At 43.8% G+C, this 22107-nt stretch overlaps 1 protein-coding gene across 7 annotated transcripts in view; it reads left to right on the top strand.

The window, feature by feature from the left end:
- Positions 1-18334, top strand: part of HMGB1 (high mobility group box 1) — a 157831-nt gene extending 139497 nt beyond the window's left edge. For 3 of the 7 annotated variants that reach the window (XM_055096581.2, XM_057299645.2, XM_034936520.3), the window contains exons 2-5: positions 14503-14666; positions 14845-14990; positions 15485-15659; positions 16665-18334. In XM_055096581.2, coding sequence (XP_054952556.1) covers positions 14517-14666; positions 14845-14990; positions 15485-15659; positions 16665-16841 — 648 coding nt within the window. In that variant the 5' untranslated portion in view covers positions 14503-14516 and the 3' untranslated portion in view covers positions 16842-18334. Of the gene's footprint in view, positions 1-12188; positions 12400-12957; positions 13126-13715; positions 14037-14502; positions 14667-14844; positions 14991-15484; positions 15660-16509 lie in introns of those variants that run through there. The other 4 variants (XM_003826854.6, XM_055096582.3, XM_057299646.2 and 1 more) reach the window with 4 other exon arrangements.
- The last annotated feature ends 3773 nt before the right edge of the window (positions 18335-22107 follow it).

Below are 22107 nucleotides of genomic sequence, written 5' to 3'. Positions count from 1 at the left end.
CAGCCTTGAACTCCCGGGCCCAAGTGATCCTCCTGCCTTGGCCTCCCAAAGTACTGGGAATACAGGAGTGAGCCACCATGCCTGGCCACTTTTTACTTATTTCTGAATATTTCCTAGAAGCAAAATCACTGGTCAAATGCCATGAGTGTGTTCAATGCAGAGTTCATTTCTGAACATGACTATCAATTTGCTGGTAGTACTTATGTTAGACTGTAGTGAACCATGCTATTTCTTTCCTCCTTCCTCATTTCCATTCTTGTAAGTCAAAAGGAAACCTTACAACAAGGATCAACAGCAACCTTTCAGAAAAAGCATACACGTTTTTTGTTGTTGATGTTTTTTTCTTTAACACCTTCAGGTATGGGTTAGCAGTCACCCTCTGTTTACCCTTACAAACCGCTTTGGGCACTCAGTGTTTTTTAAACAAAAAGGCCTAGTAACTTGGATGGTAAGGCTGTCTGTCCCAACTGGTCCAGCTCCTCACTGGCAGAGGCACTTCTGCATTTCCAGCCTGTGATTTTAGTTAGAGGCAAATCCAAGGTGGGGAGCCTCACTCAGGTGAGGAAGATACTTGTTAGGTCTGCTAGGATTTCTCTCCCAGGCTTCAGAAATTTGCAAGCATCTTTGCATTTCCTGGCATTCTCTGGCCTGGAATGCTGTTTTTTGTCTTGGGCCTCCCTGGCAGAGCAAGGCAGTCCCCTTTTCTGTCTTCAGAGCCTTTCTCTGGGCTTCGGACAGGCCCACTGTGTTGGCACAAGCCTCATTTGGTCTGCTGGGGAGCTTGGCTGCAGGCCCTGGGTGCTCGGCATCTCCCCTGGCTGCTCCTTTCTGTCCTATTCAATCAGCCTCAGCACCTGCACTTGTCAGTTAGTCCTGATGTTACCCTGGATGGGAAATGGAACTTCTTTACTGTTGCTCTAATTCCATGTTTCACAAACCGCAGGGCCTATGGATGGATTGGGAAGTAAATTTAAAATGTGAAGGAAAAAAAATCAGAGTCCATCGCAACAATGGTAGGTATTGTTTCATTAAACTTTTTTCAGATTTTATATATGCAAACTGTAAGGGTCCTATTCAAAGACCTTGAAAGCCAAGAATGTGAACTGTGCATTTCAAACGTATGTCAGTATTCCTACGGGGCTGTGATGCATATTTAGGTGGGGAAATGTGATACCGTTTTTATTTTATTAGCTAGGCTAATAACCGCAAGATCATATGGCTTTCGTGGAGAAAACACAAGGCTTTGGACTCAGAACAGGGTCAATATTGTTGCTAACTAGCTGTGTGACCTTGGACAATTCAATGAATCTCTCTGAGCCTCCCTTAGTATTGCCTGTAAAAGACAGATAAGCATCCTGGCCTTATAGGATTACTGTTAGGATTAAACAAAATCTTTTTTTTTTTTTTTTGAGACAGAATCTCGCTCTTTTGCCCAGGCTGGAGCACAGTGGTATGATCTTGGCTCTCTCTAACCTTCGCCTCATGGGTTCAAGTGATTCTCGTGCCTGAACCTCCCTAGTATCTGGGATCACAGGCACATGCCACCACACTCAGCTAATACTTTCGTACTTTTAGTAGAGCTGGGGTTTTGCCATGTTGGCCAGGCTGGTCTTGAACTCCTGGGCTCAAGTGATCCACCCACCTCTGCCTCCCAAAATGCTGGGATTACAAGCGTGAGCCATCACACCAGCCATAAACAAAATACTCTATGTATAGTGCTTAGCACATGGGAGACGCATGCTAAATAAAGCTTGTTGTCTAGTCTTTTGTCTGGGCCATAAGACATCCTCTCTTGGCAGCACAGCCACTCTCTTCCTCATCTCAAGAGTACATGCTGGCTGGGCGCGATGGCTCAGGCCTGTAATCCCAGCACTTTGGGAGGCTGAGGTGGGCAGAACACTTGAGGTCAGGAGTTCGAGACCAGTCTGGCCAACATGGTGAAACCCCATCTCTACTGAAAATACAAAAAATTAGCTGAGTGTGGTGGCTTGCGCCTGTAATCCCAGCTACTCGGGAGGCTGAGCTTGAGCCTGAGAGGCTGAGGTCGCAATGAGGCTGCACTCCAGCCTGGGCAAAAGAGTAAGACTCTGTCTCAAAATAAAAAAACTGAGAGAGAGTACATGCTACCTGCGTCTCAAAAAAAAAAAAAAAAAAAAAGTACATGCCACCTGCGATATCACAACAGTTCTGTTTCTCAGTTTCCCACTCTATGGTTTGTATGATGACAATAACTGTTTCCTATAAAAAGAATCTCTGATCAAGAAAATTTCAGAATTACAGTTTACAATCATATGAAATGCTTAGGCCCCAACTCAAATGTCTACAGGGGCCAGGGAGGTGATGTGATTGGGTGAAAAGTCAGGCTAACCACTTAGGGAATGGCGGGGACTGTGGTAAACTTGAGAACCCTGACCTCTTTGAGGGAGGCAGTTACTCTTCATTCCAACCATCCTCCCCATGTGGAAATGTGAACCCAACCTTATCAGATCTCTCACTTTTCAAAAGAAGCCAAATATCTGGATTTTTTATTGTGAAGATTTCTACTGTTTTCTGGGTTTTGTTTGTTTGTTTAGAGACAGGGTCTCTCTCTGTTGCCCAGGCTGGATGGAGTGTGATGGCAGGATCATAGCTCACTGCAGCCTCAAACTCCCGGGCTCAAACAATCCTCCTATCTCAGCCTTCTGAGTGAGTAGGTGGAACTACAGGTGAGCGCCACCACCACACCCAGGGAATTTTTTTTTTTTTTTTTTTAGAGATGGTCTCAAACCGGGCACATTGGCTCACACTTGTAATCCCAGCACTTTGGGAGGCCGAGACAGGCAGATCACTTGAGCCCAGGAGTTCAAGACCAGCCCAGGCAACATGGAGAGACCCCCATCTCTACAAAAAATACAAAAACATAATTAACCAGGCATGATGGTGCACACCTGTAGTCCCAGCTACTTGGGGTGGGGTGAAGGGAGGGGAGAGGTGGGAGGAGACTGCAGTGAGCCGAGGTCACGCCACTGCACTCCAGCCTAGGTGAGACCCTATCTCAAAAAAAAAAAAAAAGAGAGAGAGAGAGACAGTGAGCTGAAGTCGCTCACTGCACTCCAGCCTAGGCGAGACCCTGTCTCAAAAAAAAAAAAAAAAAAAAGAGAGAGAGAGAGACAGTGAGCCAAGGTTGCACCACTGTACTCCAGCCTAGGCGACAGAGCGAGACTGTCTCAAAAAAAAAAAAAGAGAGAGAGAGAGAGAGAGCGAGCGAGCTGAGGTCGCATCACTGCACTCCAGCCTAAGGGAGACCCTGTCTCAAAAAAAAAAGAAAAGAAAAAAAAAAGAGAGAGAGAGTGAGCCAAGGTTGCACCATTGCACTCCAGCCTAGGTGAAAGAGCAAGACCCTGTCTCAAAAAAAAAAAAACAAAAAAAGAGAGAGAGAGAGAGTGCCAAGGTTGCACCATTGCACTCCAGCCCAGGCGATAGAGCGAAACCATCTCAAAAAAAAAAAAAAGAAAAAAAAAAAAGAGAGAGAGACCATCTCACTCTGTCGCCCAGGCTGGAGTGCAGTGGTTCAATCACTGCTTACTGCATCCTCGAACTCCTCTTCTGCCTCGGCCTCCCAAAGTGCTGAGATGACAAGTGTGAGCCACCATACCTGCCCAATGTCTACCTTTTTAAAACACCGCTTTGACCAAATGAAACGTCTGTGGGTCAGATAAGGCCAGAGAGGGGCCAGTTTACACTGTCAGTCCTAACCCTTCATGGCTGGGCATACTTATTACGGTCACCCCCGGCTCTCCAGAAAAGCCTCCCACAGTATCCCTATAAAAGCGCTTGTTTAAAATTACTATAATATTTTGCAGCAAAAATATACTTTAAGCACAGAATATGTAACTCCAATAATAGATGAAAATTCTACCTAATGAAGAGGACCATCTTTTTCACAAGGTGTTAAACATCATGAACAGCAGGAAAGAAATGGGCAAAGTTGGCAAGGGAGTGTTCCATTGTTTCTGTCTTTCCTTAGTTAACCAAAACCACTCGTAAGACATTTATTGCTTTTTAAAAAATAGCTTTATCAAAATATGATTCATACACCATGTAATTTACCCACTTACAGTGTACAATTCAATGGTTTTGGGCATATTTACCAGGTCATGCTGCCATTACTATAATCTAATCTGGAACATTTTTGTACCCCTAAAAGAAACTCCATACCCATTAGCAGGCACTCTCTTTTTCCCCAAACCCTGGCAGCCACTAATCTACTTCCCTGTCTATAATATTTTCTGTTCTGGATATTTTATATAAATGGAATCATACAATATGTGGCCTTCTTATGTCTGGGCTCTTTCACTTAGCATAATGTCAAATATATATGTATGTGTATGGATGTACCACATTCAATTTATCCACTCATCAGTTGATGGGCATTTGGGTGTTTTCCACTTTTTGACTGTTACAAATAATGCTGCTATGAAGATTCATGTACAAGTGTGTGTGGACATGTTTTTGTTTCTTTTGGGTATATACCTAGGAGTGGAATTGCTGGGTCAACTGCTATCTATCTGTGTTTAACCTTTTGAGGAACTGTGAGCTTGTTTTCCAAAACACCTGCCCGTTTACATTTCCACAAGTGTGCATAAGGGTTCCAGTTTCTTTCTCCACATGCTCACCCATGCTTGCTACTGTCTATCTCCTTGATTATAGCCATCTGCGTGGGTGTGTGATAAGCATTTATTCTGAAGGTGTAAGGCAGTTTTAATAGAGCAGCTGAATTTGATGTTTGATGTGATTATTGAGATCAAGACCTAATATAGGGATCTTTTCTGAACTTAGATCACCTTTCTGTAAGAACTTTTACTATTGTGTTTTCCACTCGTCACGTGTACCATTCTTTGACTAACCAGAGGACGGGCCTCTTAAGGAAAGGTCTGATATTTTCCCCTTACTAACCAGTAAAATCATCCAATTCTAGAGAAATTATTGATATAAATTAGCTTTGGTACAATTTTCTGTGCCATAGCCATCAATGCTGCCCACGGAGAAGCTGCTGATTTCCCCTGGAAAACTCGGGCTGAGGCAGGAGGTACTTAAGCAGCTGGGGAAGAGGTTCTCCTTCTCCATACATGAACATATATAGCACCATCTCCCTCTCTTTCACCTCTGGTCTTTCTTCTTGCCTCTCCATTTAGTCATGAAACATCCTTTCAAGTTAGACTAAGGTAGTGACAGCCCTAAGGAAATGTTGAGGAAACTGAGCATAGACCTCGGTGACTATGAGAGGTCCGTGCATAGTGAATTGAGGGGATTGGATGTCAGTATCCTTGCTTCTAGTCTGGAGTTCACAAACCTGTGCTCTCTTCTTTTCCTGAATGCCTCATTCCTTTATTTTCACTGCCCTAAAAAAAAAAAAAAAGTTTTCAGTATGTGTGATCCTTAGTATGGTTGTATGGTTATATGGTTGACCTCATCAGACATTTTGGGTTAGCATTTCCTCTCCTTTTCCGAAACTGGCCTGTTTTGCAAAGCAGACAAGAGAATTCATATAGCTTGACTTTAGGACTCATTGCATTGGGAGAGATCAATATTTTCAACCAATGAAAAACTTACAGCTCCCAGTCTGCATTTTTGTTGTTGTTGTTGTTTTCTGTATTGTTTTGTTTTGTTTTGTTTTGAAATGGAGTCTTTCTCTGTAGCCCAGGCTGGAGTGCAGTGGCACCATCTCAGCTCACTGCAACCTCTGTCTCCCAGCTTCAAGCGATTCTCATGCCTCAGCCTCCGGAGTAGCTGGGAGTACAGGTGTGCGCCACCATGCCTGGCTAAGTTTTGTATTTTTAGTAGAGATGCGGTTTCAACATGTTGGCCAGGCTGGTCTCGAACCCCTGACCTTAAGTTATCCGCCTGCCTCGGCCTCCCAAAGTGCTGGGATTACCAGTGTGAGCCACTGTGCCTGGCCTTGCATGTTGTATTTTTTTTACGTCAGAGTTTTTTATTTGTATCTTTGTTTTGAGACAGAGTCTCGCTCTGTGGCACTCTGGTGTAGTCTCCACTCACTGCAACTTCCACCCCCTGGGTTCAAGTGATTCTCGTGCCTCAGCCTCCCAGGTAGCTGGGACTACAGGCATGCGCCATCACACCCGGACTCATTTTGGTCTTTTTAGTAGAGACAGGGTTTTGCCGTGTTGGCCAGGCTGGTCTTGAACTCCTGGCCTCAAGTGATCCGCCCACTTCTGCCTCCCAAAGTAGTGGGATTATAGGCATAAGCCACCACACCTGGTCACCTTTTAAGTTTTAAAAGCCCATTGGCAGCCAGCCGCGGTGGCTCACGCCTGTAATCCCAGCACTCTGGGAGGCCTTAGGCGGGCGGATCACCTGAGGTCAGGAGTTCAAGACCAGCCTGGCCATGGTGAAACCCCATCTCTACTAAAATTACAAAAAATTAGCCAGGCGTGGTGGTGCGTGCCTGTAATCCCAGCTACTCCGGAGGCTGAGGCAGGAGAATCGCTTGAACCTGGGAGGTGGACGTTGCAGTGAGCCGAGATGGTGCCACTGCACTCCAGCCTGGGCAACAAGAGCGAAACTCCATCTCAAAAAAAAAAAAAAGGCCGGGCACGGTGGCTCATGCCTGTAATCCCAGCACTTTGGGAGGCGGAGGCGGGTGGATCACCTGATGTTAGGAGTTTGAGACCAGCCTGGCTAACATGGTGACACCCCGTCTCTACTAAAAATACAAAAAAAAAAATTAGCCAGGTGTGGTGGCCCATGCCTATAATCTCTGCTACTTGGGAGGCTGAGGCAGGAGAATCACTTGAACCTGGGAGACAGAGGTTGCAGTGAGCCGAGATCGTGCCACTGCACTCCAGCGTAGGCAACAAGAGTGAAACCCCGTCTCAAAAAAAAAATACAAAAAACAAAAAACAAAAAAAACAAAAAAACCAACCATTGGTTTGGTTGAACATGGGAGACAAACATTAAATTAAAGATAAAATAAAATAGGCCAGGCGTGCTGGCTCACACCTGTAATTCCAGCACTTTGGGAGGCCAAGGCAGGTGGATCACGAGGTCAGGAGTTCAAGACCAGCCTGTCCAATATAGTGAAACCCTGTCTCTACTAAAAATACAGAAATTAGCCATGGCACGTGCCAGTAGTCCCAGCTACTCGGGAGGCTGAGGCAGAAGAACTGCTTGAACCTGGGAGGTGGAGGTTGCAGTGAGCTGAGACCACACCACTGCACTCCAACCTGGGCAATAGAGCAAGCCTCTGTCTCAAAAAATTAATTAATTAATTAAATATAAATAAATAAATAAATAAATAAGTCTGGGCATGGTGGCTCACACCTGTAATCCCAGCACTTTGGAAGGCCGAGGCGGGTGGATCACCTAAGGTCAGGAGTTCAAGACCAGCCTGGCCAACATGGTGAAACCCCGTCTCTACTAAAAATACAAAAATTAGCTGGGCGTGGTGGCACATGCCTGTGATCCTAGCTGCTTGGGAGGCTGAGGCAGGAGAATCACTTGAACCCAGGAGGCAGAGGTTGCAGTGAGCCAAGATCGCGCCACCGCCCTCCAACCTGGACGACTGAGTGAGACTCCGTCTCAAAAAAAAAATAAAATAAAACAATAAAAAGTCAATTGGTAACAATCTTTGGGCAGACAATCTTGCAGTTTTCTGTGATAAAGTCTAATTTGGCTTGCCATAGTTCACTGTATCCACCAAGGAATAATCTTGGCCTAATTGGAAACTGGTAAATGCTTAGACTATATGTGTTTCTCTACATTTGAGATCCCCTCTCACCCTCCAACTGTGCCTCTCCCTTTTTAAGTTACGTCAATGAGATGTAATTGGCACCTATTCTCAATCTTAGTATCCTAACATTCGCTTCTTATTCTATTTTCCTGCCTTTTGATTTAGAAAGACCTAAATGCTTTTAGATCTAAAGATAGAAGAGGAAGGTTAAAACAATAATTTGCAATACGTACTCCTTCAGCTATTAATTCATTTATGCAACGGGCTTTATTTAATGCCTGCTGTATGCCAAGTACTCTGCTAGGTGCTTGGGATTCAAAGATAGGGGCTAGGCTCAGTTTCTCATGCCTGTAATCCCAACATTTTGGGAGGCCAAGGAGTTTGAGACCAGCCTGAGCAACATGGAGAGACCCTGCCTCTACAAAAAAAAAAATAGCCAGCACCAGGCACGGTGGTTCATGCCTGTCATCCCAGCACTTTGGGAGGCCAAGGTAGGAGGATCACTTGAGCCCATGAGTTTGAGACCAGCCTGGGCAACATGGAGAGACCTTGTCTCTACAAAAAATAAAAATAAAAATAAATTAGCTGGGGCTGGGCACAGTGGCTCATGCCTGTAATCCCAGCACTTTGGAAGGCCAAGGCAGGCGGATCACAAGGTCAAGAGATGGAGACCATCCTGGCCAACATGGTGAAACCCCGTCTCCACTAAAAATACAAAAATAAGCTGGGCATGGTGGCACGCGCCTGTAGTCACAGCTGTTCGGGAGGCTGAGGCAGGGGAATCACTTAAACCAAGGACGCAGAGGTTGCAGTGATCCAAGATTGTGCCACTGCACTCCAGCCTGGCAACAGAGGGAGACTCCGTCTCAAATAAATAAATAAATAGGCCGGGCGTGGTGGCACTCACCTGTAGTCCTGGCTTCCCAGGAAGCTGAGGTGGGAGGACGGCTTCAGTCCCAGAAAGTCAAGGCTGCAGTGAGCCGTGATCATGCCACTGCACTGCACTCCAGCCTGGGCAATACAGCCATAACCTGTCTCAGAAAAAACAAAAAAAAATACAGAGTTCTTGCCTTTAAGGTGTACAGTGCAGTGGGACAAGCAGATACAACTGGAGAACCACAATTGTGATTGCAGTAATTAATATACACAATATTACAGGATTACAGAAAAGAGGTACTTCCCCTATCCTAGAGGGGATGGAGGAAGGGCATAAAGTATATTAATGACGATCTGTAATTCAGTTGTTTAAATTGAGCATGGGAGAGGGTGTTCAGGCCTCTTCAACTGGATGACTTTGTAATTTGGGATAAAACACCCAATAACTTGGCCGGGTACCAGGGCTCATGCCTGTAATCCTAGCACTTTGGGAGGCCGAGGCGGGCAGATCACTTGAGGTCAGGAGTTCAAGACCAGCCTGACCAACATGGTGAAACCCTGTCTCTATCAAAAATTCAAAATTACCCGGGCATGGTGGTGCATGCCTGTAGTCCCAGCTACTCGGGAGGCTGAGGCACGAGAATTGCTTGAACCCGGGAGGTGGAGGTTGCAGTGAGCTGAGATCGTGCCATTCCACTCCAGCCTGGGCAACAGAGCGAGACCCTGTCTCATAAAAACAAAAACAACAACAAAAACCCAATAACTGTAAAGTAAAATATGTCAACTTGTGACTAAGGATTCATGTGGAAGAAGAAAAGGGTCTAATATCATAAAGGAACATCAAGATTGTGGGTTTATGTTCTTCCCTGCCTATATCACAGAAAATCAAATATAAGAAATGAATTGCCTGCAAGTGGTGGTTTTTAAACTCTTCTCTCTGACATAGTCTCTGTTAAACTTGGGAATAAATAAAGGTACCATCACCAGACTAGGGGAAGATTAGCATTGTTTGAGGTTAGGATTTAAAAAAAACAAAACAACGCCGGGTGCAGTGGCTCATGCCTGTAATCCCAGCACTTTGGGAGGCCAAGGCGGGCAGATCACCTGAGGTCAGGAGTTCAAGACCAGCCTGACCAACATGGTGAAACCCCGTCTCTACTAAAAATAAAAAATTAGCCAGGCATGGTGGCGCGTGCCTGTATTCCCAGCTACTCGGGAGGCTGAGGCAGAAGAATCGATTGAACCAGGAGGTGTAGGTTGCAGTGAGCCGATATTGCACCGCTGCACTCCAGCCTGGGCAGTAAGAGCAAAACTCTGTCTCAAACAACAACAACAACAACAACAAAAAATTCACCAGATTTGCAATCACTGCCTTCATATAAGATTAAAATATGAAGAAAAACTCAAGGTTAACTGCACTTGAGGTTTTCTAAATTATGGGATTGAAGGGGTCTATATAATTTTAAACATTAAAAAACGTTTAATCTTTACAACCCTGTGGTCCCCTCCATTTTATAGCTGAGAGAATTGAAGCATGGAGGTTTAAAAACATGTCCAAGATCATACAGCTAGTAAGTAGCAGAGCTGGGATTTGCACCCAAGTCTATTCAATTCCAGTGCCTATTACTCACCATATCATCCTGTCAAAATAGAAACCTTGTGTGGGCCCATTGCTCTCAAGATGTCCTGTGGCCATAAATGCACCCTGGCAGGAGCAAGCTGGTATAGACAACCAGTAAAGTGTATGGCCGTGCCAGTACAAAGCCAACACTGCTCCTGGAAAATATTGATAGTGCCACATTTAACTAATCGTCAAATTTTAATATCATGGATGCCACTGAAAGTATCTTAATCATTCTCATGAATATTTTGTAATATGAGACATTGAGAAGATAAGACAGTACTGAAATAAATATCTAGATTTAAATGAAATATAAAATTTGAATGATTAGTAGAGGGAAGCAGAGGATAGTAAATATGTGTGAAAATAACAACATAAAAGTTAACTTTAGATATATTATCTTTAAACACTGCATGTGCAGTATACCAGTTTATATCCTCTTTAATATTATAGTCTTTTTCATGTGCATGTGTGATATATTGTCCATTCACCAAGACTATAATCCCTGAGTCCAATAGTGTATTTTCTTTTAAAATCAACATTAAAACAGGAAAGATTATCTAAGCTTACTCTCAAGTAGTTTAATACATTTGAGGAAATAAATTAGGTTATGGATGCTTATAAGCGATATAAAAAATCAAATTAACACGATGTAGGTGATCTATTCCAAATTTGATCTGTTACATTTGGAGGAATTGGTTGTTGGATTTAGAAGTGTACAAGATACCATTAGAGAGTGAAAAAAAAGGGAAGTCTGTTATAACTGAATAGGGGCGTGGTCTGCTCAGGCTAAAAGGAATAGATAGTAGTTTCATAAAGGACTGATATAACTGTAGAGTCTTCAGAACTGGCCACTACAGCCAGCACATTTTCTCTACAGACGTAAGTATGTCTATTAATACCAGCCAGCTTGGTGAGTTAGAGAAACCACAGCCTGTGGATTTGGGCACATGCACTCTCTGCCTGCATCTAATCCTTCGGGTAACCATATACCTACAACTCCTGTAATCCTAGAGCAGTTACATGGATGCACTAAGTGGTGTGATGGGAGGGAAAGATAGCATCACAAGGATTCGTTTGATTATAACAGTAATCCACACCAAGTCAAATAAAATAGCCAAACAGTTTAGAATGTAGTCTCTAATGAATTTGCTAATTCTACCAGGGCCTCACAAACATTTCCTGCTAGAGTACCCCATATCAAAACGAAGTGGCTGTTCTTTAATTACATGGAATAATTATTTGATTTCCAGGAAGTTAAGACAGTGCTTTGTATTTAAATAAAAAGTTCTAGACATGCTGTGAAACTCGATCAAACCAAGAAAAAGGGTGAAACTGAATGCCTGCTCACTGACTCAAGATTTCAGCTGCTCAGCGAGCCTGACGTGACGGCTTATGAGCCCAGAAAAGGGGTATTTTAAACCCGGCTGGCTGGATCATGTCACTTTCTTATAGAAGCCCTGCCTTTCCAGAGACCTAAAGTGTAACGCAATCAGAGACCTTTGAGGGGCTCGAGGCTCGGCGGCTTCCGCCCCTCAGCACCAGCAGAGACCCCAGTTTTCAGGGGACATGATCCCATAGTGTCGCCCTCACTTTTGAAGGGCCATTAAAAGCCTGGGGCCTCTTATCTCAACGGCTTTGGGCGTGAATGTGGGGCAAGAAGGGGGGGGGGAGACCTGTGGGTGTCTCTTTTGCCTGAGGAGTTGGAGACACTTGTGGAAAAGTCAGGCCCTTTTCGCTCCGGCTGCCGCTCCGGTGTGGGGCTGGCTTGGGTTAGACACATGCACACATACACCATAGAGCTCTGCTTTCCCGTAGCAGCTGCTGCCTCTGCCTCTGCCTCTCCCGCCTCAGCCTCTTTGCCCGGCATACACACACATTCAGATTTGCGCGCTGTTTCAATCCTTGATGACGTGTCCCCGGAGACAGCCAATAGCAAACGGGCTCTGGTCAGGACAATGGGAGGTATCGGGCCAATGAGCGAGCCCCGTGAGTTGGCGGTAGCCAATAGGAGCCGCGCTGGCTGGAGAGTAATGTTACAGAGCGGAGAGAGTGAGGAGGCTGCGTCTGGCTCCCGCTCTCACAGCCATTGCAGTACATTGAGCTCCATAGAGACAGCGCCGGGGCAAGTGAGAGCCGGACGGGCACTGGGCGACTCTGTGCCTCGCTGAGGGTGAGTCTGGGGCAGCGCCGCGGCGGGGAGAGCGCCTCCGGCAGCTCCCCAGCCCGCGCGGCGGCCGGATCCCCGCGGCCGGGAGCCGGCGGGTCAGGATCCACACAAAGGCAAATGAGGGGGGACCGTGGGGGGAACTGCGCACGGAGCGAGCCTCTGCCCGGGCGCCGGGAACGCTGCCCCGCGCCGCAGCCCCGGCCTTCAGGCAGCCTGAGGCGCCGGGAGCCCCGCGCCCCGCGAGTTTCCACCCCCGGCGGCGTCCGCGCTGACTGGCGCAAAAAAAAAATTTTTTTTAATTAAAAAAATTTTGAACGTGTTTTGGGCCCTCGGGCCGGGCGTTCGGGCGGGCGGCGTGCGCGGAGCGCGGCCGGGGCGGCGGGGCCGGCGCGGCTCGGCGGCGGCGGCGGCGGCGGGAGGGCAGCGGCGGCGCTTCCCCGGGCTGCATTGGCCGCCGCCGCAGCGAGCCGGGCGCCGGCGGGGAGCGCGGCCAGCCGGGCGGGCGGCGGGGCGGGCGGGGCGCCGCGGCGGGCGAGGGCGGCGCGGGGGCCTTGGGGCGGCAGTGCGGGCCCGGCCGGCCTCGGCCCGGGCGCGGCGGCGGCGGCGGCCGGGCGGCGGGGGGAGCGGCGCCGCTGCGCTCGCTGGAACATGGCTGACTCGGGCCCGGCGCTGCTGGCTGGAGAGAAAACAAGGCGGGCGGGCGGGGGAGCTGGGCGCAGCAGTTCCGAGGCAACTTTTTTTTTTCCTCTCTCTTTTCACAGCCCCGCGTTCTCCGTGCGGGGGCGGCGGGGCGCGCGGTCCGCGCGGAGGGAGACGGGGAGTGGCGGGCGGGTGGGCCCTCGGGCGGCCCCCACCGCGGCGGGGGGAGGGGAGCGGCGCGGAGGGGAGGGCCCGGCCGCGCGCCCCCCGCCCCTCCCCCGGCCGTAATGGCCGAGTGTGTGCGCCAGAGCGCGGCGCGCACCCCGCCCGCCGCCGCCGCCGCGCCCGCACCCTCGCACTCACACACTCTCATACACACACACACACACACACACACACAAAGGGAAGGAGCCATATTCTCGCTCGCGCTCGCCCTCGCGGCGGCGGCGGCGCAGGCGGGGAAGACGCGCAGCGGCCATTCCGTGCGCGCCGGCCCCGGCGGCCGCGGGCGGAGCCAGCCCCCATTTCGAGCGGGGCTTCTCCCTGCGCCGAGCCTGACAAAATGGGGGCGGCGGCGGCGCGGGCCTGCAGGGCCTGCCGGGCGCACGTGGCGGCCTCGGGCCTGGGAGCCGGGCCGCGTCCTCTCTCCTCGGCCGCGCGGCCACCGGCGAAGTTCTGGGGGCGGGGGGCTCGCCCCGCGCAGGAGTCACCCCAACTTTCACGGCTCCAAAAAATACTCCCCGAGTTGGGGGAGGGGGCCACCGAGCCACGAGCAGGAGTGGCTTTTGTCCCTCATCCTTGTTTACTCGGAGAAACTTCAGACCGGACGTGTTTAGTCAGAACAGAAATACATCTCAGGGCCAAACCGATAGGAAACGAGGCTGCCTCGCGGTGGCACCGCCACCCCCCAACCGGGTTCCGAGCACCGGAGCTGGCTGCTGCTCCCTCTTCGGAGCAAAGTTTTATGCAAAGAGGGTGTTTTTTGAAACTTTCGGTGCACGGTGATTTTTTTTTTTTAAGGTCCCATAATTAGGAAGAGTCGACTCGCTTAGGCCCTTGTTTATTCCCTATCTAGTGCAAAGCCACGAATTGGCAGCATGTTTTCTGACCTTTGGTTTGGTTGGTTTAAAATGGTGTTCTAGATTTTAAAATCGTTTAAGTGACCAGTTAGATACTCATTCAGAGCAGACTCAGGCGGATAGATAGGGAATACTGTATGAGTATATCTTTGTGTCTAGACTTTTTGAGATCGCCCTGAAGGACTGTTTTTGTTTTGTTTTGTTTGCTTGGCATAGCCCCTTCAAGGAATTTAATCTCTCGGCCATATTCTTGTCTGATTTTACGGAGGTTGATGTCGCTACTGTGTTAAATAACCAGTACCTTGGTTTTCATTCCCTTACTAAGTACTTTAAGCTCTTATATGTCATAATTTTATTGCTAACATCAAGTATTTATTTTATTTTTTAGAAAAATAACTAAACATGGGCAAAGGAGATCCTAAGAAGCCGAGGGGCAAAATGTCATCATATGCATTTTTTGTGCAAACTTGTCGGGAGGAGCATAAGAAGAAGCACCCAGATGCTTCAGTCAACTTCTCAGAGTTTTCTAAGAAGTGCTCAGAGAGGTGGAAGGTAAGAGGGCTTAAAACATGCTAACAAGGTAATTAAAAGACAGTTTCCAATTGAGGATGCAAAAAAAAGCCTAGTTGGCGTTCTCATAGTGGGACGCTATTACATAGCAAAAGACATTGGTTTTGAGGATAATTTACTTAAATGTTACAACTTAAACTTACAAATAATTATTTTGTAGACCATGTCTGCTAAAGAGAAAGGAAAATTTGAAGATATGGCAAAGGCGGACAAGGCCCGTTATGAAAGAGAAATGAAAACCTATATCCCTCCCAAAGGGGAGACAAAAAAGAAGTTCAAGGATCCCAATGCACCCAAGAGGCCTCCGTGAGTATCTTGCCTGTTTTTACTTCCCAGACACGTTTTACAGTAGAATCTGAGAGAAATTTAGCAAGCTACTTTGTCAGTTTAGAGTGTAAGTGTACAATAAAAGTTTCTTAGCTAATACTTGTTCATACTGGTTATATTTAAATAGTATAAAATTCCTGTTGGGTGGGAGTGTTCCCAGAGCATTTGAATTAGACACTTGGTCTCCTTTGCCCAGTGTATCTCCTTTTGATCTTTTTATTTCTTGAAAAATACTATCCCTTTGAAATAGTGTAATTGTAGAATGTTCATCTAGGGTTCTAGCTAGTATAAATTAAATAGTTGTAAATTAAGCTTTGGTTGTGAAGGATATTTAGTATATTATAGTATTTGCACCCTGTCCAATGCATCACAGAAATTCACAGGCAGCTTTAAATAGCAATGCAGTGTACACTTGATAGTATTTGTTTTTGTGATCTGTTAACTTAAAATCCTAAAATTAATTTTTTTTTTAGTTCGGCCTTCTTCCTCTTCTGCTCTGAGTATCGCCCAAAAATCAAAGGAGAACATCCTGGCCTGTCCATTGGTGATGTTGCGAAGAAACTGGGAGAGATGTGGAATAACACTGCTGCAGATGACAAGCAGCCTTATGAAAAGAAGGCTGCGAAGCTGAAGGAAAAATACGAAAAGGTAAGAAGTGTGGGTTTGCTTGGTAAAATGATGACAAGTACGCCAGATGTATGATTGTACTTAGTTTGAGGTGTAATAAGTTTTTAGGGTAACAGCTACATTAAGTATGGTGTTGATAAAAGTCCTCATCCTTCAAATAATGCAGAGGACCAAATAAATTAGGGTTTTTTTGACTAAAATGTTATCAGACTCAGACAAAGGCTGTGTACATTTATGTTGGTTTTGTTATTCCCCAGTACCTTGAAGTTCATGAAAATGTTGGTAGTCACTTCAAGTCAAAAATGAGTATTTTCAAATGGCTTGGCATACAGTACAAAAACAGGCTAGACAAAGTAACATAGGCTATATTTTTCTTAGTCATATCCTGAAACATTTATGTTCTTTTCCTTTAGATACTCAAAAAACCACAACATCACTAAGTTAAATTACAAGTCTGCTGCTCTGTCCAGTAAATTAATAAGATTAAGGAAATCTATAACTCATAGTTCAGTAAACTGAAATATTAAATACATAATTTTCAGCTTTAGTCATTCTGAAAAGTGTTTATTTCTAGATGTTTCTTAACCTAATTGCATGTTTATTGACAAATTACCTTTTTTTTTTTTTAAGACCACATTTTCTACTAAGGATTAGGGTCTGACAGTGTAAACCTGTAGAGTGCTTTTTTGCATTCAGAAGGTGGCAGTGTCTACCCTTTAATCAAAGTCTCTACATTCTGGTTTTAATAGAGTTAGGATGTGGTACATAATTGCACCTCAATGAGGCATAACTTTGCAAATATTAGACTATGCCATTTCATGAGTTATAGATTGTTATAATGATCTTGTATTTTTATGTTCATTTATTGAAGTTCTAGTTATTTCTGGAGTTGCTGTGGATCTACAGATACGTGATATTTTGGTATAACTAGAATCTTGATTTCTTTCATAAAGTTCTGCCATGTTCTATTTCTTTCCTTAATGTTTATTTCTTCCCTACTGTTTTATCCTCCCTTTGCTTTGGAAGGATATTGCTGCATATCGAGCTAAAGGAAAGCCTGATGCAGCAAAAAAGGGAGTTGTCAAGGCTGAAAAAAGCAAGAAAAAGAAGGAAGAGGAGGACGATGAGGAAGATGAAGAGGATGAGGAGGAGGAGGAAGATGAAGAAGATGAAGATGAAGAAGAAGATGATGATGATGAATAAGTTGGTTCTAGCGCAGTTTTTTTTTCTTGTCTATAAAGCATTTAACCCCCCTGTACACAACTCACTCCTTTTAAAGAAAAAAATTGAAATGTAAGGCTGTGTAAGATTTGTTTTTAAACTGTACAGTGTCTTTTTTTGTATAGTTAACACACTACCGAATGTGTCTTTAGATAGCCCTGTCCTGGTGGTATTTTCAATAGCCACTAACCTTGCCTGGTACAGTATGGGGGTTGTAAATTGGCATGGAAATTTAAAGCAGGTTCTTGTTGGTGCACAGCACAAATTAGTTATATATGGGGATGGTAGTTTTTTCATCTTCAGTTGTCTCTGATGCAGCTTATACGAAATAATTGTTGTTCTGTTAACTGAATACCACTCTGTAATTGCAAAAAAAAAAGTTGCAGCTGTTTTGTTGACATTCTGAATGCTTCTAAGTAAATACAATTTTTTTTATTAGTATTGTTGTCCTTTTCATAGGTCTGAAATTTTTCTTCTTGAGGGGAAGCTAGTCTTGCTTTTGCCCATTTTGAATCACATGAATTATTACAGTGTTTATCCTTTCATATAGTTAGCTAATAAAAAGCTTTTGTCTACACACCCTGCATATCATAATGGGGGTAAAGTTAAGTTGAGATAGTTTTCATCCATAACTGAACATCCAAAATCTTGATCAGTTAAGAAATTTCACATAGCCCACTTACATTTACAAACTGAAGAGTAATCAATCTACTCAAAGCATGGGATTATTAGAATCAAACATTTTGAAAGTCTGTCCTTGAAGGACTAATAGAAAAGTATGTTCTAACCTTTACATGAGGACTCTATTCTTTAACTCCCATTACCATGTAATGGCAGTTATATTTTGCAGTTCCCACATTAAAGAAGACCTGAGAATGTATCCCCAAAAGCGTGAGCTTAAAATACAAGACTGCCATATTAAATTTTTTGTTGACATTAGTCTCAGTGAAGACTATGAAAATGCTGGCTATAGATGTCTTTTCCCATTTATCTAAATATGGACTGCTCAGGAAACGAGACTTTCCATTACAAGTATTTTTAATTAATTGGGCCAGCTTTTCAAAGATGCCACATTCAAAATAGGGTATATTTTCCTATATTACGGTTTGCCCCTTTATAAATCCAAGTAGATAGGAAAGAAGACACTTAAACTTTGCGTCTCAGTATGAATTATTCAATTTATTTGAATGATTTTTCTTTACAAAACAAACTCATTCATTAGTCATGTTTATCTGCTTAGTTTAGGGAACAATTTGGCAATTTTGTGGTTTTCGAGATTATCGTTTTCTTAAAGTGCCAGTATTTTAAAATAGCGTTCTTGTAATTTTACACGCTTTTGTGATGGAGTGCTGTTTTGTTATATAATTTTGACTTGGATTCTTTCCATTTGCATTTGTTTATGTAATTTCAGGAGGAATTCTGAACATCTGAGTCCTGGATGATACTAATAAACTAATAATTGCAGAGGTTTTAAATATTAGTTAAATGGCTTTCACTTAAGAACTTAAGATTTTGTTACATATTTTTAAATCTTGTTTCTAATAATACCTCTTAGCAGTACCTTTTAAATAAGTATAAAGGATGGCAAAGTTTTTCCCTTTAAAAATACTCACTTTATGCTTATAAATAGGTTAATGGGCTGATAAAAGGTTTTGTCAAACATTGCAAGTATTCGGTGCTATATATAAAGGAGGAAAAACTAGTTTTACTTTCAGAATGATTTAAACAAGATTTTTTAAAAGATACATGCACGTGAACAGCAGGGTTAGTGATAGGCTGCAATTGTGTCAACATCAGATTTTTTGTTAAGAGGAGCAAATGACAATCTGATTTAGATGGAAGTTTCTACTGTATAGAAATCACCATTAATCACCAACATTAATAATTCTGATCCATTTAAAATGAATTCTGGCTCAAGGAGACTTTGTAACTTTAGTAGGTACATCATGACAACTACCATTTTTTTAAGATGTTGAGAATGGGAACAGTTTTTTTAGGGTTTATTCTTGACCACAGATCTTAAGAAAATGGACAAAAACCCTCTTCAATCTGAAGATTAGTATGGTTTGATGTTCTAACAGTATCCCCTAGAAGTTGGATGTCTAAAACTCAAGTAAATGGAAGTGGGAGGCAATTTAGATAATTAAGTATAAAGCCTTGTAACTGAACATGATTTTTTTTAGAAAGTGTATAGAAACTATTTTAATGCCAAGATAGTTACAGTGCTGTGGGGTTTAAAGACTTTGTTGACATCAAGAAAAGACTAAATCTATAATTAATTGGGCCAACTTTTAAAATGAAGATGCTTTTTAAAATAATGAACTAAGATGTATAAATCTTAGTTTTTTTGCATTTTAAAGATAGGTATATGGCATATTGATTAACGAGTCAAATTTCCTAACTTTGCTGTGCAAAGGTTGAGAGCTATTGCTGATTAGTTACCACAGTTCTGATGATCGTCCCATCACAGTGTTGTTAATGTTTGCTGTATTTATTAATTTTCTTAAAGTGAAATCTGAAAAATGAAATTTGTGTGTCCTGTGTACCCGAGGGATAATGATTAAATGATAGATAAGAAAAGCGCCCATGTAACACAAACTGCCATTCAACAGGTATTTCCCTTACCTAAGGAATTGTAACCATTGCTCAGACATTGTAGGATTTAACTATGTTGAAAACCACAGGAGAGGCCGGGCGCAGTGGCTCACGCCTGTAATCCCAGCACTTTGGGAGGCCAAGGCGGGCGGATCACGAGTTCAGGAGATTGAGACCATCCTGGCTAACATAGTGAAACCCCGCCTCTACTAAAAATACAAAAAATTAGCCGAGTGTGGTGGTGGGCGCCTATAGTCCCAGTAACTCAGGAGGCTGAGGCAGGAGAATGGCGTGAACCCGGGAGGCGGAGGTTGCAGTGAGCCGAGATTGTGCCACTGCACTCCAGCCTGGGTGACAGAGCAAGACTCCATCTCAAAAAAAAAAAAAAAAAACCCACAGGAGAGACAACTGGTTTTTGAATGAAATACATGGGCACTGCCTTGCTTGACATCACATAGTCCTTGATGAAAGTTCACATTTAGGTCTGCTTGGTACAATACGCCTCCTAAAAAGTCCTTGATGAAAGTTCACATTTAGGTCTGCTTGGTACAACACGCCTCCTGAAAGGGTCTGATAGCTTTCAGTAGCAGTAAGACACTTGCATGTGATGGTAAGGTATCTGCAAATTTGCACACACCGTACACAGCTTAAGTCTTAGAATTAACTTGCTAAAATGTGAGCCTTTGGTGATTAGGCTGTTTTATTAGGGAGTGTGATAATATTTGAATTTCTTTTCATATTTGTGCTTTGTGTCATTTTCAAATGACCCTTGAAATGTATTTTAAAACTAGATAAAAGCCAGAAAGTGATTTGATTGTCTATCCAGCAAAAGATGGCAGGTGGTTCATTTTCTTGTCCTCTTTTAATACCAAGGCAGTGCTAATAACACTTGCCACAACTTGGGAAATTCCATGGGTCTATGCCACATTGCTCCCAGAGTAATGAGGCAAAATAGTGCTCTGTTATAGAATTGCTTGTTTCACGCTACATCATGACAGAAACACCATACAACATGGAATGACACAAACATAATATGCCACACTCCAGAATGTGTAATGCTCGTCTTCCAGGGGGGTTCAGTCTAAGGTAATCTCTACCAGGAAGAAATGCTAGATGACTTTAGACATGTGCATTGGTTTGGACCTTCTAATTAGTTGAATTTTTACTTATTTTGACATGAGAGATTACATAGAATCTTTATGTTGCCCAGGTTGGTCTCCAAATCTACTCAAACAATCCTCCCGCCTCAGCTTCTCAAGTAGCTGGGATTACAGGGACACACCACTGTGCTTAGCTTAAATAGTTGAATTTATTGGGCATCCACTGAAAAGAAGGAAGTAGGAATAAAATCTGCAATAATGTGAATAAACCTGTAAGCATGAGCAGTGGTGGGCAAGGGTATGCAGACTCTGGAATCCAGAAATAGAAGGTCAGTGGAAAGCCAGGCACAGTGGCTCACACTTATAATCCCAGCACTTTGGGAAGCTGAGGTGGGAGGATCACTTGAGGCCAGGAGTTTGACACTAGCCTGGGCAACATAGTGAGACCTTGTCTACTAGAAATAAATAATTTTGCAGATATACTAAATACCATTTTAAAAATAAGTGGAAAAGGGATTAGAGAGATCCTTGTAAATTATGTACTCATATTCATTGTTCTCTTTAGTCACATAATTCAGTCATGTAAGTGACATTCCACAGTATGGTGCTCCATAATATATATTTTTTCTTTTTTCGATCTCACTTGTATATGATCCATAATATTTTTTATCATTCCCTTACTGATGGACATTTAGATTGTTTCCTATTTTTTGCTGTTTAACAGTACTGCGCTGAACATCTGTACATTTCTCTCAGGCATGTGTGGGTCTTCAGATACCTCAAAAGTAGAACTGCTGAGTCAAAAGACATTTGCATTTAACATTTTGGAAGATGTTGATAAATTGCACCCCACCCCCCCCACCACCACCCACAAAAGCTGTTATTTATGCTGTGAAACATTTTAACAATGATTTTGCAATTAATCAAGATTTTTACTGGTTTTTCTTTGGCTGTATAACTCAATTTTTAAAAACAAGAAATTAAAATACTGAAATACTGTCATTTGTCCAGAGCTACCTGACCAGAATAAGAAACACAGAGAGAATCAACTGAAAGACTCTTAGGACAAGCCACTGCTTTATTTAAACTGCTAAACTATTTCTCAAACTCCTGGCCTCAAACTATCCTCCCTCCCTCCTCGGCCTTGTTGCTGAGATTACAGGCGTGAGAACCACAGTTCCTGGCCTAAACTGCTAAACTATTTCTCTAAAGTTACTGCAGTAACTAAATAAGTAATCCACTGTGTGAAAATGAGGAGGTTCTTTCTCATTTTGATATACTCTGTCCTAAATGGAAGTATGTGGTAGTTTTTTGGTTGGTTTGTTTTATTCTGGGGAGAGTCTTTTCTAGCAGAGATTCTATGTCAATCTTACAGAAGCTGCAGCCAACAGTTTTGGAAATGCAAGTTGTTCAATAAGGTGTAGCAAAAGGAGAAATGTGTGGCCCAGATACTAGCCTTTAGGAGACAAGTGTTTGGAAAGGCAGAATGGATTCTGAGGATTTGCCTTAAATGGAATAAAGTTCACCAGTTCCTTGCTGGAGATGATACTTTA

This window comes from Pan paniscus, chromosome 14 (assembly GCF_029289425.2).
Source record: "Pan paniscus chromosome 14, NHGRI_mPanPan1-v2.0_pri, whole genome shotgun sequence".
Taxonomy (NCBI): Eukaryota; Metazoa; Chordata; class Mammalia; order Primates; family Hominidae; genus Pan; species Pan paniscus.
Note: the sequence above shows the minus strand (reverse complement) of the source record. Positions and strands in the feature narration are given on the sequence as shown.